The sequence below is a fragment of the Peromyscus eremicus genome, unplaced genomic scaffold (assembly GCF_949786415.1).
Source record: "Peromyscus eremicus unplaced genomic scaffold, PerEre_H2_v1 PerEre#2#chr22_unloc_1, whole genome shotgun sequence".
NCBI lineage: Eukaryota > Metazoa > Chordata > Mammalia > Rodentia > Cricetidae > Peromyscus > Peromyscus eremicus.
In genome coordinates this window covers 11,259,755-11,286,176 of record NW_026734286.1, presented here as the reverse complement: position 1 = coordinate 11,286,176, position 26,422 = coordinate 11,259,755, and the positions used below count along the sequence as shown (strand labels likewise).

The following is a 26,422-nucleotide window of genomic DNA, read 5'->3' as shown; positions in this document are numbered from 1 at the left end:
AGTTGGAACCCGAGCTGTCCAATGTCAGCTCGAGCGGCCACCCGGATCCAAATAGGCCAATCAGCGTTGGGGGTTGAGGCGCGTTTGCGGGGCGGGGCTGAAAGCCACAGCCAACTGCCGCGCACGTCAGCTCCGCGAGGGGGGCGTGTCCGCCGTTGAGGCGTGCGACGACGGCGCGGCGCAGGGCGGTAAACAAGATGGCGGCGGCGTGTCGGTCTAGGAAAGGGGAGGCGGCTCGCGGCGTCCGCGAGTGAGGCGCGCGGAGGGTGGCGCCGGCTTGAGTTTCCCCTCGCGGACAGCAGCATCTTTCTGCCTGGAGTTCGATTCCCCCCTCGCCGCTCCGGCCTCCTGCCTGTCGCGCGGCGGCTCGGCGGCGAGGGGGACGCGCCGCCCGGGGTGTTTTTCCCCGCATCGGTCTCCGGAAGATTCCCTGCCCCGACTCGGGGGCCTGCGGCCTGCGGGTGTCCCGGTACCCAGCGTCCGGGTGGAGGTCGCGCCCCGGGAAGTCGCGGAACTAAGGGGCCGCGCGGGGCGTCGGCGCGGGCCGGACATGGACGGCGCGGACTGGCCTCGGCGCTGCCGCCCTGGGCGCCTGAGCTCGGGGCCCGAGTGGCGACCATGACCTAGCGGCCCGCGCGCCGCGACGGCGGACCGTCGCCTCCGTCGGAAGCAGCGTCCCCGGGGACCCGAATTTGGGGGACGCGAGGGTTGGGGGGGCCTCGTTGCTTTTTTCATTCTTACTTTTATTTTCTTCCCTCCTTAAATACCTAGAAGAAAGCGGGGGGGAATCAAAAGTGGAGAATTGGCGCCCGCGACGGGGACGTGGACCCGGTTGAGGGGACCGGGAGGGTTGGGGAGGTCGGTGTTTCTTTTTCCCCTTTTTTTTTCTTGAACATTTGGAAGAAGCGGGGGGTGGGGGGCGGGATTCGAACGCGAAAAGAATTGGCTTCCCCGAAGGGGACGAGGACAAAGACTGGGCCAGGATGGACGTGGCGGACCCCCAGCCGCTGGGACTGTTCCCCGAGGGCGAGCTGATGTCGGTGGGCATGGACACCTTCATCCACCGCATCGACTCCACCGAGGTGATCTACCAGCCGCGCCGCAAGCGCGCCAAGCTCATCGGCAAGTACCTGATGGGGGACCTGCTCGGGGAGGGCTCGTACGGCAAGGTGAAGGAGGTGCTGGACTCCGAGACCTTGTGCCGCAGGGCGGTCAAGATCCTCAAGAAGAAAAAGCTGCGCAGGATCCCCAATGGCGAGGCCAACGTCAAGAAGTAGGTGCCAAGGGCCTGGGGCCGGCTCGGGCGCCGTCTTGAGCTTTTGGGCAGACCTTCCTCCTTCCTCTCTACTTCCTGGCTCTTCTCTTTCCTCCCCTCTAACCCTCTTCCCCTTCTCATTTCCTTCCTCTTCCTCTCCTCTCCCTCCCACTATCCATCTATCCCTGAGCGTCACCGCGTGGGGACAGTGTGCTGGGGGAGCCCCCAGGACTGCCCTAGGGGGACGTCGTGTGGCCGACTGCACGTCCAGCCCTCCTCTTTCGGCCGGGTCTTGGGGCGGGCCGGGCCTGGCTTCCTTGGCGGGCGTTGCCAGGCGGGTGGCTAGTTTGTTTACGGAGTCAGGGAACCGGTGGGGCCAAAAATAATGGTGAACACAGGCTGGGGGGCGGGGGGAGGCAGGAGCAGGAGGTAGCTAGCCAGTGCTGGCGCGGGTCCCTGCGGTGTCCTGCGTGGTTGGCGTCGCTGGGCCGTGGGGACTCTTTATCGCCTGCTCGGCTTGACAGAACTTGGGAAACTTCACCTCCTGGCTTCCGAGAAGGGGCCTTATCTGTGGGGCCAGCGCTGGCGGGGATTCTCGGCCGGGCTGGTGACCTTGCCTGTGGTCCTGTCCCAGGAAAGACGGAGCTCCTGGTTTTCGTCAGCTGGGCACTGCTCGTGAGTGGTACTCACAGGGCGGTGGGCAACTCCCAGGGAGCAGGTGTGTGCACCCAGCGGCTGGAGCAGGGCAGGCTGGTGTCCTGGGCTAGCCTCGGACCTACTTGGCTTCTTGTGTAGGAGTGGCCCTGGTCAGTTGGGACCTGAGGGTGTTCCTCCAAGTGGGAGCCCCTAGAGGTCAGAGACCTGAGCTGGGGGAACCTGATTCCAAATCTGTCTTCTGAAGGTGGAGCTGCCGCAGGCTGCTCACCTCACTTCTGGTGGTGTCTGCTGGTCTCCCCAAAGCAGCCCTCCTGGGACTTCAGGCCCCTTGGCTTCAGGCAGTGGCCCTTGGGAGCCCACTGAGTCTGACTGCCCAGGCCTGCATCCTGGCTTGAGGTCAGCAGCTCCCCCTGTGCACACAGCAGGCCGCGTGCTGTCTGTGCCTGTGCCTGAGGGCTCCACAGCTCTGCCCTTGAAGGCGAAGCCCTCACCTGCTGCCGCAGATTTTATGCCGTCTGTACCTGATACTGCCCGGCCAGGGTGTGGCTTGCAGAGCCAGGCAGGTGCTGGTGAGGGAAGGTGGTCTGTCGGCCCTGAAGTGGCCCCACCCGAGTTAGTGGGGCGGCCTGGGAGGGAGTGACAGTGTCACGTGGGAGCTCAGAGGACCGTTGGACAGTCTGCCGGAGGCCACCAGCTCCTAGACGGCTAGGGTGCTGTAAGGAGCTGGGACTGCTCCTCAGGAGCGGGGGAGACTGAGGCAGGAGGATTGCTTCAGGTTTTAGACCAGCCAGGGATTCAGAGCAAGACCTGTTCTCCTCAGGAAAACCCGGGCTGGCAAGACAGCTCAGTGGGACGGCCTGGGAGCACACAGTGGGAGCACACAGCGGGAGCACCCAGCTCCGTGTGCGCCGTGCACGGCACATGTGTACACACACAAGCCACAAGCCAGGAGAGTCGGAGCCAGAGTGGCAGACTGTCTGTCTGGCAGACTGCCCTCAACTGAGGTCCTCACATGGGATGACCCAAGGCCAGGCGTCTGACGGAGTGCTGGTGTGGCCCCGTTCCCTGAGCGGCTCTTGCGGAGGGAACCCTGAGGTCATGGGCACCTGCCTGTGTGACCCACACAGAGTCACAGCCTGGAAGGGGCAGTGTGGCTGACAGCTGGCCCAGTCAGAAAGGCCCCTTTGTTTTCAGGAGCTTAATAAACTCCACTCAAGCTGTCTCTCATGGTGAAGTGTCCGGAACCTTCCAGACCCAGTCTGCCTGCAAAGCTTTCTCCTTCCAGTAGATACTGTGGATGCCCGCCAAGGCGTGGGGCAGTGTGGCGCCTCCCTCCCTGGGAAGGCTGTGAGGACCTACTGCTCCTCCGTGTGCTGGGGGTGTCCTGCTCCGGCCTGACGGGGCTCCATGTGGGTGTGGCCCCCGAGCCCACGGGCCTTGCTGCCTGGTGCTTGTGAATGGACACACTTCTGAGACCTGCCGGCAGGGACAGGTTGAGGAAGCGCAACCCCCACCCCCATGCGGCACAGACGTGACTCTCTGCCTGTGTTGTCTGTATGCTGCAGTCTAGGGCATGAACCTGGTGACGCTCCCCAGAGGATGGTCAACCCGGAGAATGCATTTGTGTGTCCACTTCTCGTTTGTTTTTTTTCTCGTATATGTGTGTGCTTACGTGTATGTGTTTGTGTGTGTATTTTTAATTTATTTTTTATTTCATGTGCATTGGTGGTTTGCCTGCATGTATGTCTGGGTGAGGGTGTCAGGTCCCCTGGAACTGGAGTCACAGACTCCAGTGAGCTGGAAATTGAACCCGGTCCTCTGGAAGAGCCATCAGTACTCTTAACCGCTGGGCCGTCTTTCCAGCCCCAAATATTTTATATTTGTGTTGTTGACGTGTTTGTTTTAGGTTTGCTTTTATGCGTGTGTGTATGTGGGGTAGGTGGGTGGGAATGGGAATGCGTATGTATTTGGGTGCCTGCAGAGGCCAGAAGAGGGCGTTGTTCCCCAGAGCTGGACTTGGGAGCTGACTAACGTGGTGCTGAGAACTGAACTCAGGTCCTCTGCGAGAGCCAAAAACATTCTTAATCATTTTGAGTGTTTTGTGATGTCTCAAGTAGCCCAGGCCGGCCTCAGATTTGCTGTGTAATTAAGGATGACCTTGTACCTCTTGAGTGGTGGGATGACAGCTGTGTACTACCATGCAAAGCGTTTATTCTGCTTCTCTGAGGTAGGGTCTCGCCATAATGCTTCACCTTGAGCTCCGGGGCTCAAGGGCTCTTCCTGCTTCTGCATATGTGTGCCAGGCACACACACTGTGGGGTTGCTCTCTGCCAGCTGCAGGTTGTGGATGGTCAGCTGTGGCTGTGGGGTCCCCGTGCCTCTTCTCCCAGTCCACTCAGGTACTGGGGCTTCTGCTGGCTCTTGTCTCTGACCCCTTCAGTCCTCGTTGCCTATGGTAGTTTGCCCTCAGGCAAGCGTTTAGGGCTGAAGGCCCTGCTGCCCCAAGCAGGTCCTGGCAGTGTGGCTCATGCTTAGCTGAGCGGCGTGGCCTTTGCAAAGTGCCTCACCACCAGGTCTCCTTGGGGACGGGGAGCACCTGCTTGGGCAGAGCGGCCTGTGCTGGATGGCCGCTGGCCATTAGGGATGGGGGGTGGGCAGTGTGCTCAGCTGTTGGGTGTCGCCACCGCCATGTCCGGATCTGCACCTGTCTGTGTTCTTGGGGCCATGGGAGGTGCTGGAGGCTCTCCAGGGACAACTGGAGGCCGCCTCGTGGCGACTGGCGGGCTCTGCGATGCGATGCGGGCCGCGCATAGCTGGGATGCTGGCGAGGTGAGAAGTAGTGCCCTGGACATTGTCTGCGTTCAGCCCTCAGCTCACAGACGTCCAGAGCACGCTTGACAAGCTGCTCCTGCTGCCGGCCTGAGGGACGGCGCTTCCAGGCTGCCTGTGTGCCCTCACCTGCGCCATGGCCCCTGTGGGTCACTTTGTGAGTTTGTGCGGATGTTAGAGGTCAGCCTCAGGCATGCTCTCTGAGGTGCAGTCCACCTTACTTCAGACTGTGACCTGGAGGAAGGTGACTAGGCTGGTGTGCTCACAGTGTGCACCCCGCACTCAGGTCTTTATGGGTGTGGGGGGATTGAACTCAGGTCCTTGTGCTCGCTTGTCAAGATTTCCTGTCTCCCCAGTCCACTGTTGGCCACTTTCCTTGTCAGGGAAGTGATGCTTCCAGAGAGGGAACCGTGTGGTCCACAGAGCCAGTGCTGGGCCGTCAGCACACTGGACTGGGGGGGGGGGGGGGGCTGGACCGCTCCGGCACCTGCCGAGAGGGCGGAGTCACAGCACAGCGTTCCGGACGCTGCATCTGCTGTGGTTCCCTGCTTAACTTCAGCGCTGGGGTGGAGCCAGGGCCTGGCATGAGCAAGACGGGTGCCCTGTCACCGAGCTCTGCTACCTTGAGGGCTGAGTCGGCTTGGTGTCTCCCCTCCTAAGCGGTGCGGGAGTGCCCGTGACTGAGGCCTGTGTTCGTCAGCTCCAGGAGTTTGTGGTCGCAGCTTGGGTAGTTGGCCAAAGGGCAGACTGTGCATCCTGCCTGGGCCTGGCCTGGGTTGCCCAGAGGAACTAGCGGAAGGCACTTCCTGCCTGCCTGTGCTCCACTGCGCTTAGCTTGCTTCCTGTCTCCTCCAGCGCCACTGCACAGCGCACGGCTTCTCTAAGCTGTCATTTTCTGTTTCTGAGCAGAGGCTCTCTCTGTAGCCCAGGCTGACCTGGAGCTGCCTCTGCTTTACCTCAGACAGCCTGTATGTGTGCAGCGCAATGCCCACTCCCCTTTTCCTGCCTTTCGTGGTTACTTACAAGAAACTCTGAACACGGGGTGGGTGGTGCGGGGCCCTGCCTGGGCCCTCAGGCTGCCTCCTTTCCCTCAAGTGCTTTCTGCTGGGTAGGAGTGGGCACTGGGTTCTTGGTCAAGGTCTTAGACATTTGACCAGTGAGCCTCATACAAGCAGTCAGCTTTTCTTTACCAAAACTTTTATGTGCCAGGCAGCGGTGGCGCACGCCTTTAATCCTAGCACTCGGGAGGCAGAGCCAGGTGGATCTCTGTGAGTTTGAGGCCAGCCTGGTCTACAGAGTGAGTTCCAGGACAGGCTCTAAAACTACCCGGAGAGGGCTGGAGAGATGGCTCAGTGGTTAAGGGCACTGGCTGCTCTTCCAAAGGTTCTGAGTTCAATTCCCAGCAACCACATGGTGGCTCACAACCATCTGTAATGAGATCTGGTGCCCTCTTCTGGTCTGCAGGGACATGTGCAGATAGAACACTGTGTACATGATAAATAAATAAATCTTTAAAAAAAACAAAAAAAAAAAACCTACCCAGAGAAACCCTGTCTTGGGGGGATGGGACAAAAACAACAACAACAACAACAACAACTTTATGTACATGAGCATTCTGCCTGTGTGCTGTGCTCCTAATGCATATAGTACCTGTGGAAACCAAGAGGGCATCAGGTCCCCTGGCACTAGAGTGCTGTAGGGTTGTGACCACTGTGTAGGTGCCAGGAATTGAACTTGGGTCACCGGGAAGAGCTCGTACCTGGTGAGCCATCTCTCCAGCTCTAGTTTTTTTTTGAAACGGTGTTTTATTATGAACGTTGCTCAGGCTGGCCTCAAACTCATGATCCACCTGCTTCAGCTTCCTAGGTGTAGGAATTAGAGGTGTGTGCACCATGCCCAGTCATCAGGATGCTGTGATCTGTATATCACTTGTCTCCTTGCTGTCACCCAGCACCTGACAGGCTGCAGGAGAGGAAAGGTTTGCAGGCATAATTCTTCCCTGTAGGGGAGGCACGGGGAGGCACAATAGACCGTGGTGGCTAGCTTTAGGAATGTAATCTGTTTAGCAAGGAAGAGGGAACGGGGGAGAAGGTTAAGGCCTGCTAGAGCCATGCTCGCCCTGCTCAAGCTGGCTAGAGTCCCTTCACTCATCTCCCCGCCCCAGATAGGGAGTCCACGACAGACCAAGTGCAGATCCACCAAAGTCCAGCATGGTGGACTGATGTGTTTCATGGGCACTTCTAGGAGTGTGGTGAGGGGTCACTCACGGGAGTGTGGTGAGGGGTCGCTCACAGGAGTGTGGTGAGGGGTCGCTCACAGGAACAGAAGTGACTCAGAGACGGCCGCCTCACTAAAGCCCGACCAGCATGGTGACAACTCACAAAAACTGGAGCACACTGCACAGCTGCAGGCGTGTGACAAGTTGCAGAGTGGCCTTTCCAAGTGACTTGGATTCTAAACCTCTTCAGGCAGCCCAGCTGGCTTTGTGTCTTCCAGGCAGGCTGCTGGCCTCAGTGGCATTATTGATCACTCTGTGAGGGAGAGGCCTAGTGCATTTGGTCAGTTTCAGGGACTTCCGGAAGCTTTTTCCCCCCTCCCTCGAGACAGAGTTTCTTTGTGTAGTCCAGGCTGTCCTCAAACTTGCCAAGATCCACCTGGCTCTGCCTCCTGAGTGCTGGGATTAAAGGCGTGCGCCACCACCGCCTGGCCCGGCTACTTACTTATTTTTAAAACACGGTCTCTCTGCATAGTTTTGGCTGTCCTGGAATTCACTTTGTAGGGCAAGCTGGCCTCAACCCAAAAGCTCTCCGCGTGCCTCTGCCTTCTGAGAGTCGGGGTTAAAGCATGGCCGGTTCTTAGTGCTGTAGGCGATGTCATGGCCCAAGTTCTCTCCAGGCAGGTGCCCCACCAAGCCTGCTCTGCCGGGCTGCACTGTGTCTCCTAGACACACTCCACCTACAGAGATGCCAATACATGCTTCCTGCTGTGGGCAGTGAGGAGAGCTGAAGTCCAGAGGGTACTCTCAGACCATGGCTCCCTCGAGGGCTTCAGGTGGATGGGTAGGCAGGGTTCTTGGAGACCTCATCCCACATTCTCCTAAGGTCCATGAGTGCAGAGCTATGACCTGCTGGGACCCTTGGGTGAGTTTCTAGTGTTGACTGGAAGCAGGGAGCCTCCTCCATACTCTGATGTTTCTGTAACTGGGACAAGCCTTAAGTGCTTCTTTTATTTTTATGGGGGACTAGCCCCCACACTTATTTACTCCAGGAACTCTTGAGGATTGAGGGATAAGAGACTTAGAAATAGAGAGGAGAGAAACAGAGAGAAAGCACAGGATAGACTCAGGTGGGCCTGGATCCTTATCCACCGGCCCAGAACTTTATTCCAAAGGTCTATTTATAGCAATGCCAAGGGGTGGAGCAAAAGACCTCCCCCTTCCTAGTTACAGTCACCTGGTGCCCAGGCCCGTGGTCCAGTCAACCTGCCATGCAGTCCTGCAGGGTACAGCCACTAGGAAACCTAGTGGGCTCCAACACATTTTTAATTTAAAGTATCTTTTATGTGTATGTGTGCATGACTGACTGTATGTATGTGCACCATATGCATGCATTAGCCTGTGGACATCAGAAGAGGCCGTCAGATCCCCTGGAGCTGGAGTTACAGAGGGTTGTGAGCTGCCGTGAACCTGAGTCCAGTGCAAGAGGTCCTAACCGCTGAGCCATCTCTCCAGCCCCTGGCCCTAGACTCTTGGTCCTCCCCTGCCTTAGCCTCCTGAGGAGCTGTGATGACAGGCCTGGCTGGCTGATTCTCTGTGGCCTCAGGCAGTCACACTGCCCATGTGCAGCTGAAGGGCCCTGGCTAGGAGTGCTGGGGTCCAGTGGCCCGCAGGCACACCCCCCAGGTGACACTGAGCCCAGGGAGTTGACGGACCCTTGGAGGTTCGGTTCTCGGTGCTGGGGGCCTGAAGTGTGGTTAGTTGTATCCAGGGACATTGGTGAAGCTACTTGGTCCCTGAGAAGGAACCTCCGCTTGCTGCTGTGCAGAACCCAGAGTGGGTGGAGCTCACCCTAAGGTAGGAGCGTGCTCAAGACTCAAGCCTGGAGAGGTGGCTCGGCGCTGCCTGCAGGTAGGCTCTGTTAGCTGGGAATGGGTGGTGCTCCAGGAGGGTGCGCAGCGCGTGTGTGTAATGTCCTGAGGTGGGGCTGGAGCCACTGTGTGGTGCCGGGGGTGTTGGGGAGCACTGTCCACGATAGGAGCAATGGCTGTCATCGCTGGGGAAGCTCTGGGTGTGGGGAATGTGGAGGACTCCACAGAGCACTAGACTCCCCTAGAGAACAGCCTGTGTGGTACCTAGGGAGTGAAATTCTAACTGCAGAGAGGGCAGTGTGGCCCTGGCCCTCTGCAAGGCAGCTGACGGTTACATCTGGAAAGGTGGAATGTCGCCAACCTTGACTGGTACGTGTGTGTGCTGCTGGCCTAGCCTCTGTTGGAGGGTGGCCCCTAAGCCTGAGAGTGAGCTGGGAGTGGCCGTCCTATCCTGGGAGCCCATGGCCTCGTGCTTGGGCCTCCGCCTGGCCTTCCTTTGTGACTGTGTTGTGCACAGCACCCAGAAGACTATGTCCTGGCTGCCTGTGAGTAGGTGGGCCGGCTCTGTAGGGCACAGCTGTCAGCTGATTGAGCTCAGGTGTCCCCTCTGCTCTGATTGGCATCTGTACAGTGAGCATTGGTCTCTGTCATGGTGGTGTCCACTGATGTGCTGGGCATGGCATCTGCCTCAACTCCCACCTTCCTAGTAGGCTTCAAGCCCTGCCCTATAACAGTCCCTGCTGTGACATGTGGGGACATCAGGATGGAAGTCTTGATTCTAAAGCATCAGTGACTGCCTGGAACTCAGTGTGGAAGTGTGGAGCTGGTAGGGTCTGGGGGTTAGCATCTTTGAGGTGGCTTCTCAAGAACCCCAAACCGGGTGCTGTGGTTTCCTAATGCCTGTGCCTCTGTGGTACCCTTGGGTGGCTCACGGTAGTCACTTCTGGTTTCATGTTTGTGGCCCCTGGGGACAGGATGAACTAGGACTGAGCTCCAAGGCCTCTCTTGTAACCACCATGTTGAGGAAGGACAGTGGTGGTGTCCCACTAGCCCCAGCATGCCCCTCGAGGCCCTGCATGTCCATCAGCCTGGGTGGGCACTGTTGAATTGGCCCCGGGGTAAAAGCACAGCACTCAGAGCAGAGTACCTCTTCCAGTACCTGGCCGGGGAGGACACTTAGAGCATAGGATGGATGCCCAGTGGGCTGTGCCCAGGGAGAGGTCTGGAAGAGGTGGGGCCTGGGGCAGTGAAGACAGGCCAGGGAGGAACGCTTGGACCCAGCTGAGCGTGTTGGTGAGGCTGCAAACCAAACTGGAGAGGAGATCATGCTGCAGGCCGGCCTCATGGAGAACGTGCACAGTGTAGCTCTTCCCCACTGTTGTTCCACAGCGTGCCAGCAGCCCGAAGACAGCCCCCACGAGCGGTCCACCCCAGCCACACCCCTCTGTCTCCGCATTGACTCGTTCTGGATGTTTCCTACCATGAAGGCCCACACTATGGCCTTTTGTGACTGGGTCTCTCACTGGGCATGATTGACAAGTGTCAGGGCCTTGCTGCTGTTCACACTGGTGTGATACTTCATGTGGTGGCCATGTTGCTTGTGTATCAATGTGTGGATCCTGGCCTGTGCCTTTTGGTTGCTGGGAGCGTTCTGTGTATGAGGCTGTGACGGGTACTGTGTGTGCACTTGGTGGTGGAGTTTCTGGTGTTGGGGTGCTGTGTTACTGTCCAGGCATGAGCTAAGGGAAGCCTCTGTGACTGGCTAGCGGCCTCATCAGCCTGTTGGACAGCGGCTCCCATGTGGGCCAGTGCCTTCCTTGCCGGCACCGTGGTGGCTGTCCTTGAGCACAGCCGGGGGACATCCAGGTTCATGAGGTGGACCGTCCTTGGGAGAAGCCCCTGTGGCCCTGTCATAGCCCAGCTCCAGGCACACTAGGGGCTGTGCCTGTGCCACTTAACATGTTGGCTTTCATGAAGCAATCCCAGTGTCCTCGTGGTCCTGGGGTGGAACCAGGTGTCACAGGCGAGCAGGAGGCGTGACCCCACCTTCCCCATGTCCAGTATGTTCCCAGATGGGCAGCTTCACAGTAGGCATGGTCAGCTGAGCAGTGTCCTCTGTTACAGGGAGATCCAGCTGCTGCGGCGGCTGCGGCACCGGAATGTGATTCAGCTGGTGGACGTGCTGTACAATGAGGAGAAGCAGAAGATATATCCTGTGGGGTGGAGCGGGGTGTGGTGGGCCCTGTGTGTGGTAGGGAGTGGAAGCCCTCTATAGCCAGCGCCTCTGACTGCAGCTCAGTTCTGCATGTTGTCCTGTGGTGCCTGGCGACTTAGCAGACAGGATGAGCAGGGCATGGAGCTCTCACCTTGTGCCAGCCTGGTCTGGCCTCTGGCTGGAGCTGGGCACCGCCTCGGGTACCTGGAGCTCACATGCACTGGCAGTGCCTTCGTTTGGTGGTCTCCCTGCTGCCCTTCCCGGGGCAGAGTCTGCACAGCCTGCTCTGCATCTGGGCGGTCCTGGGAGCACAGAGAGAGCCAAATGCCTGTAGTTGGCCGCACCCCGACTCCGGGCACCCCCTTCCCCCTGCTGTGGCGAGTAGACTAGCCCATTCTGGTCCTGCTGTGTCCTATGCTGACTCCACGTGGTCCAAGGCGGTGCAGATGTCTTCACTGCCTCAGTGGCCTCGGGTCTCAGGGCGTTGCAGACTGCTGCTGCTGCTAGGGCTCCTGGGGCCTGGCACGTGCTGCTTTCCTTAGCGCCCTACGTATATGGTGATGGAGTACTGCGTGTGTGGCATGCAGGAGATGCTGGACAGTGTGCCGGAGAAGCGCTTCCCCGTGTGCCAGGCCCATGGGTGAGTGCCCTGCTAGGTGCAGGAGGGGCAGCCAGCACTTCCTGCGGCTCGTGATAGCCATTGTCAGGGAAACCCAGATGTTTCTGTGCCCCCAGTTTTCAGGCCAGCCAGTGTGCTGGGGTCTCCCTCCTGTTAGGCCCTGTGGGCCCAATGCCCTGCAGAACCTGACTCTGCGGTCCCCCAGTCTCAGCAGAGTCACGGCCCTGGTTGGCACAGAACCAAGGGAAGGGGAAGAGGGGAAGCCAAAGGGGAGGCTTGGCACCCTGCGCCTAGGAACCTGTGACAGTAGTTGCCCCATGTAATTCCCAATGGGCTCAGGCCTTCTGACTATCAGATCTGTTTACCTGAATCCCAAACGCCTGTCCCCTTGTGGGCCAGGCCTCGTGACTTTCCCAAATGGCGTAGCAGGCTTGTGTAGGCACCATGGTATGGGCTGAGACCCTGTGGGGCTGAGCCGGTCCCACCCATCCAGGTACTTCCGCCAGCTGATTGACGGCCTGGAGTACCTGCACAGCCAGGGCATTGTGCACAAGGACATCAAGCCGGGCAACCTGCTGCTCACCACCAACGGCACGCTCAAGATCTCCGACCTGGGTGTTGCCGAGGTAGGCACCGTGTGCAGGGCTCCCGGGCTACTTCTCCTGAGCACCCCTGACTCTCACTGCCCTGCAGGCCCTGCACCCCTTCGCTGTGGACGACACCTGCCGGACAAGCCAGGGCTCCCCGGCCTTCCAGCCGCCCGAGATCGCCAACGGACTCGACACCTTCTCAGGTTTCAAAGTGGACATCTGGTCAGCTGGGGTCACACTGTAAGTGTCCTGTGCCCTGCAGCAGATGGGGAACTGTAGGTTTTCTCTAGTGTCCTTGGGCTTCTTTATCCACAGCGCGTGGCCAGCAGGTTGGACATTCCAGGTCTCTGGGTGTAGTTTCCCTCCACACACCACCCCACAGGCTTTGCTCCATGTAGGGTGCTGTGGCTGCACGTCTACCAGTTAACACTTATCCTCTCTGGGAGTTGGGCACCTGGCCTCTAGTCTCAGGTGTGGCATGCACTGACACTGTCCTCTTATGTGAAGCTACAACATCACCACGGGCCTGTACCCATTCGAGGGAGACAATATCTACAAGCTGTTTGAGAACATCGGGAGAGGGGACTTCACCATCCCCTGTGACTGCGGCCCACCGCTTTCTGACCTGCTCCGAGGTGGGTGTCTTCCTGGTGATAGGAGGGTCACCTGCATGCCAGGACAGTCGGGGGCAAAGCCCCTGGTCTGGGGGGTGCAGAGTCAGCTGGACTCTCTTGCAGCCCCTAGGTGGCCAGAGATGGCAGTGGGCTGATGGAACAGCCCCTGCCCGCTGGCACGGGGGGGTCTCTGCGACTCCGTTTCCCTGGTGTCTGCAGGGAATGCAGGGGTGTCTTGTGCCTCCTGGGCTCTGCAGCAGGTGGCACTGGCGTCAGCTTTGATGGCCCCGTCCAGGGCAGTCTCAGTGCTGCACCCAGGCTGCCTGCTGCTGTCTCACGGGCCTAGAAAGGATGGATGGTGGGCGGGGCTGCGGCACGGAGAAGGTGGGACCCGGCGGCGCACTGACCCTTCCGTTACACAGGGATGCTGGAGTACGAGCCAGCCAAGAGGTTCTCCATCCGACAGATCAGGCAGCACAGGTGAGCGCCTCACTGCCCACCTGCTGGGTGCTGGGTGGTCACAGGAGTGAGGAGGCCTGTGCACGTCCGCTGCTGGCCTGAGGAGGTGCAGTGTGAGCTTGGGGTATGAGGGAGGGTTGCTGGCTCTGCCTCCCTCCTGGTGCCCAGCGCAGGCAGGGGTGAGAGCCCTCCAGCACCCTTGTCGCAGACCCCCTCCCTCCCTCTACCGTCCTGGGGAGGGTGCAGGCGGCTGTGTGGCAGATCCTCCGAGGTGGAGGATGTGGCTGGAGTAGATGGGAAGAGCGCGGCAGGCCTTGCCAGACTCCAGGGAGGTGTCTCTCTGGGCCCCAGCTGCCCTTTGACCCAGTAGAGCCTGGCCGTCTGGGCATGGGTACAGCCAGGGAAGCAGGAGGCATGGAGGCCGCGGAGCCTCTGTCCTGTTGTTCACTCGCTCAGGGGCAGGCTCTGGGTCCAGGCGGCTGGGGGGCTCTGCCCCGTCTGTGGTCCCCAGGCCCGTTGTCACCTCCATGCGGGGCTGAGAGTGGCCTGCAGGGCGTTCCCCAGGGAGGGCCCTGACTGTCCACCCCGGTCCAAGGAGCTGTGGCTGCTAATGTAAAGTGCGCATGGCAGGACCCCTGGACCCCGTTGCTGAGACCTGAGACCCTGCCCTCCACGAGGGCCGCCGTGGTGTGTCACCGAGCACCTGGCACCTGACGGCTCTACTGCACTTGGGCTTTTGCAGCTGGTTCCGGAAGAAACACCCCCTGGCTGAGGCGCTAGTGCCCATCCCCCCGAGCCCAGACACTAAGGACCGTTGGCGCAGTATGACAGTGGTGCCCTACCTGGAGGACTTGCATGGCCATGCCGATGAGGACGAGGACGAGGACTTGTTTGACATTGAGGATGGCATCATCTACACCCAGGACTTCACGGTGCCTGGTGAGCTGGCTTGGCCTTTGTGCTCTCTGGGGCTGGTCCTTCCCCAGGCTCCAGTCTGACCTGAGCCACCAAACGCCAGAGCCATCCTGGTGAGCTGGCATTCCATTCTGGGCTAGCTGAAGGGCTCCCTGGGCCCCGGCTACAGCCTCTTACGGCCTCGCTGGCTGTGTGTAGCAGGAGGAGGGGACCCTGGAGGGCAGTGGGCAGGTGCCCTGAGACAGCTACGTGAGGGAGGGTCCAGTGGCCCTCAGTCCTGGCCATGCCTGACCTTGTACCGCCTTCTTCCCCAGGTGTCGAAGAGGCGGCCGAGGCAGGGCTTAGCGAGGATGCATGCGCCACATGCATGTGGAAGAGCCAGGGCGCAGGCCTTCCTGGAGAGGAGCCCGAGGAGGGGCTCGAGGCCTTAGTGTAGCTCCCCGGCTGCCGCCCCGCCCATGTCCTCCATAAAGCCTTGTCCACTGTGTCTGCAGGTGGATGCTTGCCGCGACTGCCCTTCCCTGTCACCGCCCTGGCAGGCCCCCACCAGGGATCACAGAGCACACCCAGATGCAAGGCCTGAGCCAGGCCCTCAGCACCAAGGGCCGCTGGCTAGGGCTCTCAGGACCCACGGCCTTGTGCCCCTCAGGCCGGCCCTACTGAGAGGCAGCTCCTGGCCCTTCAGACAGTTGTGTGTATGGGAGGGCGAGGCCTTGGCCCCTGTGTTGTCCCTGGAGCGTTTGAGGGTTCTGGAAGCAGTGCCATTGGGGCCCTGGTGTCCAGGATGGGCCCTGGCCACAGTGCTCCTAAGAGTGTCTTCTGCTCAGACAGCGAGGGCCCTGTCACTGCAGCCTTTGCCGGGAATGTTGCCACAGGCTGGGCCCTCAGGCAGGGCTGTCACCTGGCAGGGCTCCGTGTGGGCTCCTCCCTGGGGCGGGGGGGGGGTGCACTTAGGACACTGACTTCATCTTGGGGACCCCTGGGGCTGCTGTAATTTGAAGGAAGGCGAGGACGGAGGGAGGGGTCTGGGGACACTGCCTTGTGTCTGGGTGGCCATGGGGCCCATGTCCCCTGCGTCGGTGCTGTACAGATAGTGCACATGGCAGGACTCTGGACAGCCTCTGCTCCTGGCATGAGGGCTGTGCTCTGAACAACGGGACAAGGGGGCTCGTACCTACCCAGTGCCTGGTGGGGAGGGACTGCCTGCTGCAGGGTCCACCCCACCTCGTGCCTCCGTCCAGCCCAGTGTGAGGGCCAGGGTGGGTGCTGCCAGTTTGGGCCGAATCAGAGGTTTGGGGAGAGGGACTCTGGATCCAGGAGCACAGGTGGGGGCCTCTGTGGGGTTCCCATCGCTGTACCGCAAGCACCTGGTGGCTGTGTAGTTACATGCTAGAGGCTGCCCACTTCTGAGGAGCTTCGGGAGAGGCGACCTATCGCCACCGTGAAGGAAGGCCAGCAGAGCAAGCTAGGCCCATAGCCCCCAGCTGGACGTTCTCCCCATGCGCAGCGCAGCTAGTAGCCCCCAGCTGAGTGCTTCACCTCCATGGGCCTGTTGTGGGTCTAGAGCCGGGCTCACTTGGAGAGCTCTGTGAGGTGGTGCTTGGGCTACCCAGGCTAGACAGGCAGGTGAGCATGGGCGTGCTGCAGGGGGGCCAGGGCACACCACTGGAAAGGCTGGGCCTGGCCGGACAGGCCTTTGGAGCCACTGAGGGACAGCGCTGGAGGCCAGAAAGCACAGCCCGACCAGCCTCTGGCGCAGTTGGGGCTGGCTGGGCCCTGGGGCTTTGGGTTGCCTGTCCCTTGGCTCAAGCCATGCTGCCCTCTTCCCGCAGGACAGGTCCTAGAAGAGGAAGGAGGTCAGAATGGACAGAGCCGCAGCCTGCCCAAAGCTGTGTGTGTGAACGGCACAGAGCCCCAGCTCAGCAGCAAGGTGAAGCCAGAAGGCCGGCCCGGCACCGCCAACCCTGCCCGCAAGGCGTGCTCCAGCAACAAGATCCGCCGGCTCTCGGCCTGCAAGCAGCAGTGACTGCAGCCTGCAGGTGGGCGCAGGGCCAGGACCGAGAGTCCCCGCTTGGTGCTCAGTGGGTGTCTGCTGTGCTCCTGCCTCCGCTCCTTGGGGCGGAGTTCCTCTGGTTCCACGGGGCAAGGTCAGGTGACTGAGGCCACAGCCCTTAGGAGGGTCTGACCCCTCCGGGGTGGCGTGTACCTCCCTGCCGGGGCCGGATGCTGAGTGACCCCTTCTACCTGCAGTGTGTCCCCAGGTTCCCTGGGCAGGTGCCCCGGCAAGGCTGCGGTTTTCGGGCCCACCCATCTGGACACTCGGAGGTTGGAGCCGAGGGTAGACCCGCCGCCCCAGAAGCACTTTATGTCGAGACCACTGGCCGGCCTCGCCCGCATGCCGCCCCGCGAGCCTCGCTGTCTTTGGGTTGGTCCCTTTTTTTAATAAAACAGGTGGATTTGAGCAATGGCTGTCAGGGTGTTTGGAGCAGACGGGGTGCAGGGTGGCCTGCAGAGAAAACCCAGAGCAAGCGAATATGCAGAGACATTTATGATCAACCAGACAACACGACGACCCGTGGAGGGCGCAGGGCAGGGAGTGGGCGGGCACTCACGGCGAGGCCGCCCTCTATTTTGGCAATAAATAAAGCTTGGGAAACTTGAAGCTGCCGCCTGGGCTGTTCTGTCCGTGTGTCCACAGCCCAAGGCTCTTGAGGAGGAGAGGGACAAGTAGGGCCTGTGCACATGCTGAGAGCGGGAGCAGCGGTTATTGCTCGGAGACGGGGTATGGGTGCCGCGAGAGCACACACCAGAGTGAGGTAAACGGAGTCAGGGGTCGGGGCGGCCAGCTCCTGATCCTCGGTGCCCCATGGTCCCTTCGCCTCCAGGAGGTTCACGCATGCGTATGGCCGGCAATGGCACCGCCAGCACGTGCCAACCAATGGAGGGAGGCTGCGCATGCGCTTCAGAGCAACCCGCCCCACCGGCCTCCAAGGCCGGGTGCTACGGTCGGCCGGACAGGGACCCGAGAGTCGGAACTCTTGGTCCTCCTTGCAGCTGAGCCAGGGCCCCGGGGCCCCGCTCCCGCGGAGGCCGCTGCGCCCGCTGAGTGCGCAGTCGGGGTCGGGCCGCGCGCGTGCGCACGGCAGCCCCAGGTCTCTCCCGCTGTCGCCGCCATCCCCGCAGCGGCCCCGCGGGCCTGGAGAGGCTGCCGAGAGGCGGGTCGAGTGCACGGAGCTTAGGCCGGGCTGTGGTCGGGGGACGTGGGGGCAGCAGCAGCAGCGACGATCAGCACCGGGGAAGAGGCAAGTGGCTCGGCGAGGTGCGGAGCGAAGAGTCTGTCGTCGAGGCTGGCCGCCAGCTTGTCCAGCAGCGCCCCGGCGGGCTCGGCGCACAGCCCGGGGCCCAGGCAGCCGCCGCTCCCGCCGCCAGGCTCCTCCTCGATGACCGGGATGGACGGGTCGTCGCCCGTGCTCGGCAGGGCGCGGCCTTCGGGAGGACAGTCGACGCTGTCGCCACGGCGCAAGGGCGCACGCGCGGGACGGGCCGCGCCGGGGGGCGTGGCCGCGCGTGCGCCGCCGGGGTCGCTGTGCTGGCGGCCTCGCTGCTGCCACTGCTTGCGCGCATGGGCGTGAGGGTGCGCACGTGCGCGGTGGCGTGGCGCGTCGTCGAAGTGCGGGTCGTGGCGCAGGAACTCGTGGAAGAGCGCGTCCGTCTTCTCGTCGATGCTGTAGTCGCGGCGCGGCCTGCGCGGCCAGGCTCGTGGGCTGCGCGGAGGGCTGCGGGCTTGGGCCGGAAGTTCGGGGGCCTCGTCGCCCGCGCCGCGCCCCTCGATGCTCGCATACCCACTGTCCATCTGCAGCAGGCGGCGGGCTTCGCCGTCCTTAGGCCTCAGGGCGGGCGGAGACTCGGGCGGGGGCGGGAAGGCGGGTGCCGCGCCGCCACCCCCGGAGCCCGAGCCCGAGCTGTCGCCGCTGCGCACCGAGTCGCGGTCGTTGCCGCTGCTGCTGTGGTCCGATGCAGTGGCCGCGTGGAGCTCGAGTGAAGCGCGAAGGCTCCACAGGTCACGGTAGCTGCACTGTGCATGCTCGGCGTCCTGCTCTTGCGGCGGGTCCTGCTGCTGCGCATGCTCGGGCCCCAAACTGATGCTGTGCTCCGGAGGAGTCTCGGGGCTTGCTCCTCCCGCCGCCTCGGCCGCCTCTAGCCTGCAAGGCCAGGCCCACGTGGTCAGAGCCTGCAGGCCTTGCCCTGCCCTGCCGGCCAAACGCTCGTGCATTAGGGACTGTGGACACGGAGGGAACCCCATGGAGCCCGGGCCATTCCTAGATACATTCTCTCGATGTACACGGAGACTCAAGGGAATGGACCCGAACTAAATTCCAAATCGGCCCCTCGTCCTATGTGGTTACTCCCCCCACTGGCTGACTGGGCCACGTGTGGACCATGGAAACCGAGGGTCACCCCAAGTTTGCGGAGCCTCAGCCTGTATCCTACGGGTTTTCAGCATTTGGGAGTTGTGCTTTGGGGTGGGGGAAGGAGGATGCGTCTGACAGAAGCAGTCACCAAGGCTTCTGTGAGGGGTCAGGCCATACAGGAGTGCAGGTAGGCGGGAGGGTCGCTGGGACAACTGAGGAGCCTTTCAGGCCTCGGAGCCTGCCACAAATTGGCAGAGCCAGGCTGGGCCCAGGCCCGCTGCCTTGCTCCGGTGGGCGTGCCATCCTGGAGACCTTGGAGCCATCAACTGCCCACCTGCCCTTACCCAGCCTCTCCCCGTTCCCCTCCTCCTCCGGTCTGCGGTGGAGAGGTGGCCCCCATGAAGTGGCCAAGGTCACCCGAGTCCGTGTCCACAGGGCCAGGAGGGCAGTCCCCGGGCCACCTAGGGGGGACGGGGCAGGGCAGGGGCCCACAGGCTCACCCTTAGCACCTCTATCTACTGAAAAATACCTGCCGAGAGTGGGGGGCGGGCTGGTGGGGCTGGCCAGAAAGGGGCGGGGGGGTGGGAAGGCCACCGAGTCGCCTGCGCTGGCAATGTACTGAATGAAGTCGGCATGAGGGGCCTCCCCCTCCTCCATGCTCTCACTGGCTGCTCGCTGTCGCTGGAAATGGTGCCGCTTGGGGGAACCTGTGGGGGCAGGGAGTCGATCAGCTGAAGAAACTGAGGCAGAGGGAGGGCATGTGTGCCAAGATCAGAGATATGGCATGAGCTGGAAGGCCTCGGGAAAAGCAGTCCAGACGGAACAGCCGTGGCTGGACAGGCATGGCCGTGAGAAGGCCCCAGTGGGCAGCACAGCTCGGCTCTTGCTGCAGCAGGGGAGCTGGGGCTGTTCGGGGCCTGCATGCGAGGATTGGGGGGAACTGCCCCACCCCTGCCCCAGCTCCTGGCCAGCAGCCAGGATCTTCCCCAAACAGGACTGCCAGTAGGCAGGCCTCCAGGTGGGGTGGAAGCCACCCGGAAAACAGGTTCTGGTCCACCACAGCAGCCTGTGGTTAATCAGCACTAGGAATCACGACTCCATCTCAGAACCTCCGCCCACAGTGGTACCCTGGGAAGGGAGGGGGTGAGCCCTCTGCCATCCAGACCCTCCCACACCCCTCCCCACAGGGAAGCAGTGCTATCACTCAGGAAGGCCAGGGTGTCCTCCCTGCAGTGAGCAGCCCTGTGCCCTGGGCCAGCAGGCTGCGCCCTTTCTTTGTGAATAGCTTTACCCGCACAGGCCAGGCTCATTTGCCTACGAAAGTCACTTCCTACAGCAGAGGCTGAGATGGGACAGTGTGGCCACAAAAGCCCAAACTGTTACTGTCCAGGGCCTTATCAAAAGTGCCCGGGGATTAGCTGGGTGTGGCGTGTGCCTGTAATCCCCTAAACTCGGGAGGGTTGCTGCAGTTCAAGGTCTGCCTAGACCACACAGTAAGAGAATGCCTCACAACAAACAGGCATCCCCAGATCCCAGAACTAGTCCAATGCTGCCTTTTTTTTTTTTTTTTTTTTTTTGGAGACAGGCTCTCACGTAGCCAAGGCTACCTTCAAACACACTACATGGCTGAGGCTGGCTTTGAATTCCTGTCCTCCTGCCTCTGCTCTCTTGAGTTCATGCAATACCGCACTAGGTTTATGTGGCACTGGAGATGGAGGCCAGGGCCTCACGCACAGTAGGAAGGTGCTCTACCCTGTGGCTGGTTCTGGTAAGCCAAAGCCTATACAGGTCGAAGGACTGAGTCGAGGTCCAGGGACGCTGGGACCCCCGATATTGCTGACAGCTGAAGCTGTGCACCCTGCTGGTGCACACAAGCCTTGGGCACGCAGGGTGAACCCTGCCTAGGAGACACAGGCCACCAGGAACTGGCAGCCTTCCTAGAGGCATGCAGGCCCTGCGAGTTCCTGGCCATTTGCAAGGCCTCCATCAAGCTGCCCCTGGCACTCATGGTCACTCTGCGGCGCCTCACCTCTCGTGTCCAGACTGGACGCTCTCTGGCTTGGCTCCAGCTTCCATTTCTTGACCTTGAAGTAGGGGCTGGCCCCATCCAGGCTGGCATGGCGACGTAGCCGTGTGAAGAACTGCAGTACAGTGCCGGGTCCCGAGGAGCCTGTGCCCATCTCCCCAGGTGCTGCCTCAGGCCCAGGCCCAGCAGCCTTGGCACCCCGGGCCCCTGCATCTAACTGGGGAATGTGGGGGAGGCAGGGATGGTTGTCAGGCAGAGTCCCCTCTCAGGCCCCGACCCAACACCTGGGTGCCCACGAAGCAAGCCTGTGGTCACCCTTCTAACACCCTCAGGCCGGCTCCGCCCTCCTGGACCCTGTCCGTCTGTCCTGGAGGAAGGACCCTGTCTAGCAGCTCCCTTCCCTGGGCTGGGGTGGAGCTGAGCACCCTCCCCACCAGCCCGCCTCTTACAGGGAATCCTGGTTCTGAGAGAGAAGGCACCTCGATCTCGGAATGCTGGGGGAACAGAGGGAACCCTCACCGAGGTGCCCTCCCCAGAGTCGCTGGAGGCGGAGGGGCTGATCTCCGAGAAGTCCACAGAATTGTAGGGATCACCTGGCAGGGCGGAGCTGGGACCCACTGAGCGGCCAGTGAGGGCCTTCCCAGGGGGCTGTGAGACAGAGAGGTCGGGGGAGGACAAGCAGGTGAGGGGGGTCCCACCTCCCCACCACAGCCAGTCAGGACCCCACTCGGTACCCACCACCACTGTGCCGAGGACCAGGGCTGGCTGCAACGTTGACCCTTACCTGGAAAATAGCCAAGCTGTCTTTGGGGGTGGCGGCTGGGTGGGGTGTGGCCACTGAGCTGGCCTCACCCGGATCACACTCATGGATAGTAGCGATCTTGAGAGGCGGCAGGTGGAGGTGCGTGAGACGCGCATTCTTGAGGTGATGGAAGTCCCCTTCTGTCAGGGTGTACCTATGTTGAGGGACCCCTGACAATCAGCTCTCGGCAGTCCCCGGCACATCTATTTTACCAGCTACTCCCTGTTCAAGGATGACTTTGAACTTCTGATCCTGTGTCTCCATTGATCTATCAAGTGCTGGGACCACAGCCTCTGTTTACCTCTTGAGACAGGGTCTATGTAGACCAGGCTGGCCTTGAACTCACAGAGCATCTGCCTGCCTCTGCCTCCCGCCACACTCAACATCCCCGTTTGTTTTTTGAGGTCTCTCTCTCTCTCTCTGTCTGTCTCTGTCTCTGTCTGTCTGTCTCTCTCTCTAGCCTGGGTTGGCCTTGAACTTGGCAGCAGTCTCCTGCCTCTGCTGGCCACCTGCCGGCATTGCAGGCACCCACCACCACACTTGGCATTTCCTTTTTCAAGGCAGGTCTTGAAATTGCACCCAGGGTGGGCCAGTCAGGCCTCAGATTCGTAGAGTGGGGGCTGGAGTGATGCACGGCTCAGGCGTTCACGCGCTTAACTACTCTTGAAAGGGACCTGAGTTGGGTTTCCAGGGCCGGTACTGGGCCACTCAGAACCACCCGTAATTCTAGCTCCGGGGAGACCTGACGCCTCCTCCTGGCCTCTGCGGGCACTTGCCCCCACATATACACACACATTTAAAGATAACTCTGGTAACCCTCTGGCCTGCGTCCGCAGTCGCTGGTAATCAACCCCTGACCGGAGCTTGTCCTTCAGTGTGGATACTTACTCTCTATGTCCACCCTGCCAGCCCATACCAAGGGACCTGAGCCGGGTCCCCAGCTTTAGCACCAAGCTGTGACCTGGCTTCCCTCACCGGCGGCCCTTGTCCTGAGCCTTTCGGCTCTGTTCAAACAGGGCGGCCTCGTTGAAGGACACGCGGCGGCCGGTGGAGCTGGTGGCTAGGAAGCGCTCTGTCTCCGTGTCCTGGCTCTCGGGGTCTTCCGCCCTGCAGTCGGGGTCTGTGAGGAGAGTCAAGAGAGGGTGGGCCCCGGGTGGGCCGCGCGTGTCTCGCTGGCAGGCAGGTCGCTGGGCAGGGGTGGGCCGGGAGGGGGGCGCGGGCCGAGTGAGGGCAGGACAGGGCGGGCGGGGCGGGGCGGCGGGCACTCGCTCATCCGCTCACACACTCACTCGCTCTCAGCACGCGCCTGTGCGCACCTACGCCTGGGCGTTAAGGAAACAGAGATGAGTCGGACTCGAACTGCGCCCAGTCTGGTGGGGGAGACAGACAGACAGACCGTCAGGCGGCCCAGGGGGGCGGGCAGGGGGCCGAGGGGCGGGGCGCGGCGGGGGGGCAGTCAGGCGCAGCGGGGGGCTGCGGGCCACGCGGGCCCCTCACCTTGTATGGGGTGGGTGCCGTTGTCCAGGTAGGTCGTGGTGGTCTTCTCTGCTTCTTCCATGGCCCTGAGGAGGAAAGGCAGGCAGGAGTGAGCAGGGATGGGGGTGGCCGCCCGGGGGTGGCCGGCCGGGAGGGAGGGAGGAGGGTCCCCGGGCACGCACCTGTTGAAGCGCTGGTGCACCTCCCAGCAGCGTTTGCAGAGCAGGAGAACGCCGGACAGCACCACCAGCGTGCCCCCGATGAACAGCGACATCACCACCACCAGCAGCACGTAGTTGTCCAGGATGGGGTCGGGCTCGGCCTGGGGGGAGAGGTCGGGCGCGCGGGGCGGGCTGCGTCAGGGCTCCATCCCGCCCCATCCCCACCCCTGGCCTCCAGGAATCACCCACCCACCGTGGGGCGGCTGGTGGTATTGTCCCACGAGGTCATCAGGGCAGCCGTGGAGGTGGTGGTGGCCTCGGTGGCCATGGTGGCCGTGGGCTGCATTTTGAGGCTACAGGTAGGGCACAGAGCCAGCTCAGACCCAGCTCTGCCCGCCCCTCCCCACTGGAGCCCCTGCAAGTCAGCCCCCGTCAGCCCCGTGCAGCGGCGGCGGCGGCTGCCGTCACTGGGGTGACTCATGGACAGGTGGGGCCGAGTCCTGCAGTGTGAGCCACCCCCACCCCCCACCTCCCCAGGGCGCCTGGAGCCAGGGCTTTTTTCCCAGGACCTCTCTTTCGCCATCTTTATCACAGAAGGTGGCATCGCGCGTGCGCAGGAGCGTGCGTGTGTGTGTGTGTGTGTGTGTGTGTGTGTGTGTGTGTGTGTGTGTGCGTGCGCGTCTATGTGTACAAGTGGCTCTCCCACATCCCCGCCACCTCCCTGGCTGGCCGGTGCGGCCGGCCCAGCAAGGTGGCGCAGCCATGCCCAGAGAAGGGCCAGCACGCTTGGGAGAGGGGGCGCGCAGCCCTGGAGCGCACCCAGTCCAGATCCTCCGCGGCTCGGGTCTCACGGGGGGGATCGGAGGCAGCGCACCTGAGGCGGGAGGGCTTGCACCCCTGAGCCCCCCTCACACACACACCCGAGTCACGACTCCAGGGGAGGAGGTCCCCGCGCCCCGCACTGGTGGGTGTGGAAAGGACAAAAGACGCGCGTCTGTTCCTGGCCTGAAAAATCTGGTTCCCATGACGACGGTGCGCAGGGCCGCGCCGGGGGGCGGGTTGCCAGGCAGAGGGAGGCGGGCGGGGGCGCGGGGGAGGCCGCCCGCGGGGGCGCCCCGAGCCGCGGCCAAGATGGCTGCCCCGCCCGCAGCGTGGGGAAACTGAGGCTCGGGCACGTCCCGGGGTGGGGGTGGGGGGCAACGCTCAGGAAGGGGCTGCTGGAATTGCACCTGACTCGCTCAGGGGATGAAGAGGCCCCTGGGGTGTCGGGGGCCGCTCGGGCCAGCCATCCCCGGTTCCCACACCGAGCGCGCCAACGCCCGCCCCCACCGCCAGAGCCCGCCGGCTGCAGCGTCGCCAGCGCTTCGGGCCGCACGGCGGGGGCGGTTGGGGGGGACTGAGCCCCCGAGAAAAACGAATGCGCCCCCAGGAAGGGCACGTGTCCTCGCGCTCCGGGGCAGGGGACCGGCCGCAGGCATCAATTTGGGCGGGTGGCAAGGGGCGCCTATGTAGGTCGGGGAATGAATTCAGGCTGGAGGGGGTGGGGCAGGGTGAGGATGGTGATGGCAGTGACGGGAAAGATGGCTGGGGACTCGAGCGAGGAAGGTGGGGTCATGAGGGCCGGCGAGGACGCCGGCCTAGACGAGGGGCCCCCGCAGGACGCCCCCACCCCAGGACAGGGTGCGAGAAAGCGCAGGGAACCCGATACCAGGCTCCTGCGCACCCAGGAGGCCAAGGCGACACTGCGCTCGCCTCGTCACTAGGGGAAACTGAGGCCGGGGGCCGGCATGGGCGGGCTCCCTCTGCGGGCCGCGGACAGTGGGCGGGGTGCAAGGCGGCTCGGGCCGTTCCCACGCTCCATCCGCTACCTCCCCGGAGCCACGCGCCGCCGCCGCGCGCAGGACCGGTGGGCCAGGGCGGGCCCGGGGGCTGGTCGCCATCCCCTGGCCGCGCGCGTTCGCCCGCCCGGCCCCGCCCGGCCCCGCGCGCCAGGGCCCGCCGCGCCTACCTCAGCGCCGGGGCGTGCGGCCCATGGGCGGCAGGAGGGCGGGCGGCGGATGCACGGCGCTCCCGGTTGGCTCTGGAGCTCGGTGGCCGCGGAGCCGGCGGAGAATTTATGAATGGAGAGCGCGGCGCGCGGAGGAGGTGTGCGATAAAGGAGGGGCCTCGCACGTGACCGCGTTGGCGGTGCGCCCGCTCCGGCCCCTGGCTCGGTGCTCCCGGTAGCCGCCCGGTCCCGCAGCCTGGCCGCCCCCGCCGCTCTCGCCGCCGCGTCTGGCTCGCTGCGCGCTGGCCACCGCCTCCCCTTCCCTTCCGGCGGGGGCGGGGGGCGGAGCCTGAGCTCCCGGCGCCCCCTCCCGCGGTCGCGCGGCCCCGCCCCCCGCACCGCTGCACGACTCGGCTTACCTGCAGTGTCCCCGAGCCCGGTGCAGGGGCGCACTACGCCCCTCGCCTATCAGGGCATCGCCTAGCACTGAGTCTTGGGACCCCAGGCTATGCAGTTTCTCACCTGTCACTCGGGTGCTCAGTTCCAGTCTGTGGATCCCCGTGGTCCACAAGCCATGAGGTCTAGGTCCGTTTTTCTGTCACACATCTGTTTCCCTATGCTGCTCTTCTGCAGGTTCATTGAAGGGTTCACGCTACACCCCAGATATCCAGTGATGCCCCACACCTACTCAGAACTTGCACCCCAAACTGTTTGTGATTGTCCACACCGGCGTTTGGGAGATGAAATCAAGTGGATCGGGTTCAAGGCCAACCTCGGCTACACAGACTTGTAGAACAGCTTGAGATGCAGGAGAACCCTTCTTAACCAATAGAAGTGTGGTGCGATGGCGCGGCAGCCAGGGTGCCCGCAGCCAAGCCAAGGACCCGTGTTCCACCCCTGGGTCCCACATGGTAAGAATGCCTACTCCGACAAGTTGTCCTTTGATGTCCAAAAGACTTGCTTTCCGCTTGCCCACTAACGAAATGGACGTAATAAAGATTTCGCCTTGCGTCCATAGAGGTCTGTTGTGGAATGACCCATCCCAGACAGCCCTTTTCCCTGCAATCAATGATCTTTACTTTCTGCTGGTGCTGGGTTCCGACACGGGGTCTGTGCCGTTCCAAGAGTCCACGCTCCCAGGCCCTACCTGCTGCTCCTTGTGAAGCCTCACAGTCAAGCAAAGTCTGTCTTGGAGTTGGGCCCCTCACACTGATCTCTGGAACAGCAGCTCCCTTGTGTTCAGGGAAGGGGATTGACACAGAGATTCACGCAGTACCCCAGGCTTGCCTGCAAGTCACGATGTAGACAGACCAGGCTGG

The 26,422-nt window shown here is 62.3% G+C and overlaps 2 protein-coding genes across 4 annotated transcripts; one reads left to right on the top strand and one right to left on the bottom strand.

Annotated features, from left to right (window-relative positions):
• The first annotated feature begins 119 nt into the window (after nt 1–119).
• Stk11 (serine/threonine kinase 11) lies at nt 120–16,901 on the top strand. Of its 3 annotated transcripts, none has more exons than XM_059252164.1 (10): nt 120–1,273; nt 10,952–11,035; nt 11,593–11,682; nt 12,155–12,287; nt 12,355–12,491; nt 12,759–12,886; nt 13,288–13,345; nt 14,067–14,263; nt 16,077–16,278; nt 16,490–16,901. In XM_059252164.1, the coding sequence occupies exons 1-10, from the start codon at nt 984–986 to the stop codon at nt 16,680–16,682; spliced, it is 1,512 nt and encodes a 503-aa protein (XP_059108147.1). In that variant the 5' UTR covers nt 120–983; the 3' UTR covers nt 16,683–16,901. The 3 variants fall into 3 exon arrangements, with proteins under 3 accessions (XP_059108147.1, XP_059108149.1, XP_059108150.1); XM_059252166.1 differs by having other exon boundaries at nt 125–1,273; nt 16,072–16,278; nt 16,490–16,597; XM_059252167.1 differs by lacking the exons at nt 16,077–16,278; nt 16,490–16,901 and adding an exon at nt 14,554–14,726 and having other exon boundaries at nt 126–1,273.
• Nucleotides 16,770–25,374, bottom strand: Cbarp (CACN subunit beta associated regulatory protein). Its single transcript, XM_059252168.1, has 10 exons — nt 25,125–25,374; nt 23,370–23,469; nt 23,138–23,277; nt 22,977–23,041; nt 22,455–22,599; nt 21,462–21,633; nt 21,197–21,325; nt 20,681–20,894; nt 19,181–19,358; nt 16,770–18,441 (listed from the first exon to the last, which is right to left on the bottom strand). Exons 2-10 carry the CDS (start codon nt 23,460–23,462, stop codon nt 17,475–17,477), a joined length of 2,103 nt encoding a protein of 700 aa, XP_059108151.1. The 5' UTR covers nt 23,463–23,469; nt 25,125–25,374; the 3' UTR covers nt 16,770–17,474.
• Nucleotides 25,375–26,422: the final 1,048 nt, after the last annotated feature.

What these genes read in the sequence shown, in the direction of transcription:
- Cbarp (XM_059252168.1), bottom strand. Translation starts at nt 23,462, where the DNA reads ATGCAGCCCACGGCCACCATGGCCACCGAGGCCACCACCACCTCCACG. An exon ending in GCTCAGGACAAGGGCCGCCG is followed by an intron (nt 21,634 to 22,454) that starts GTGAGGGAAGCC and finishes CCCTCAACATAG; the next exon opens with GTACACCCTGACAGAAGGGG. An exon ending in ACAGCTTGGCTATTTTCCAG is followed by an intron (nt 21,326 to 21,461) that starts GTAAGGGTCAAC and finishes TCTGTCTCACAG; the next exon opens with CCCCCTGGGAAGGCCCTCAC.
- Stk11 (XM_059252164.1), top strand. Translation starts at nt 984, where the DNA reads ATGGACGTGGCGGACCCCCAGCCGCTGGGACTGTTCCCCGAGGGCGAG. An exon ending in CCCGTGTGCCAGGCCCATGG is followed by an intron (nt 11,683 to 12,154) that starts GTGAGTGCCCTG and finishes CCACCCATCCAG; the next exon opens with GTACTTCCGCCAGCTGATTG. An exon ending in CCAGGACTTCACGGTGCCTG is followed by an intron (nt 14,264 to 16,076) that starts GTGAGCTGGCTT and finishes CCCGCAGGACAG; the next exon opens with GTCCTAGAAGAGGAAGGAGG.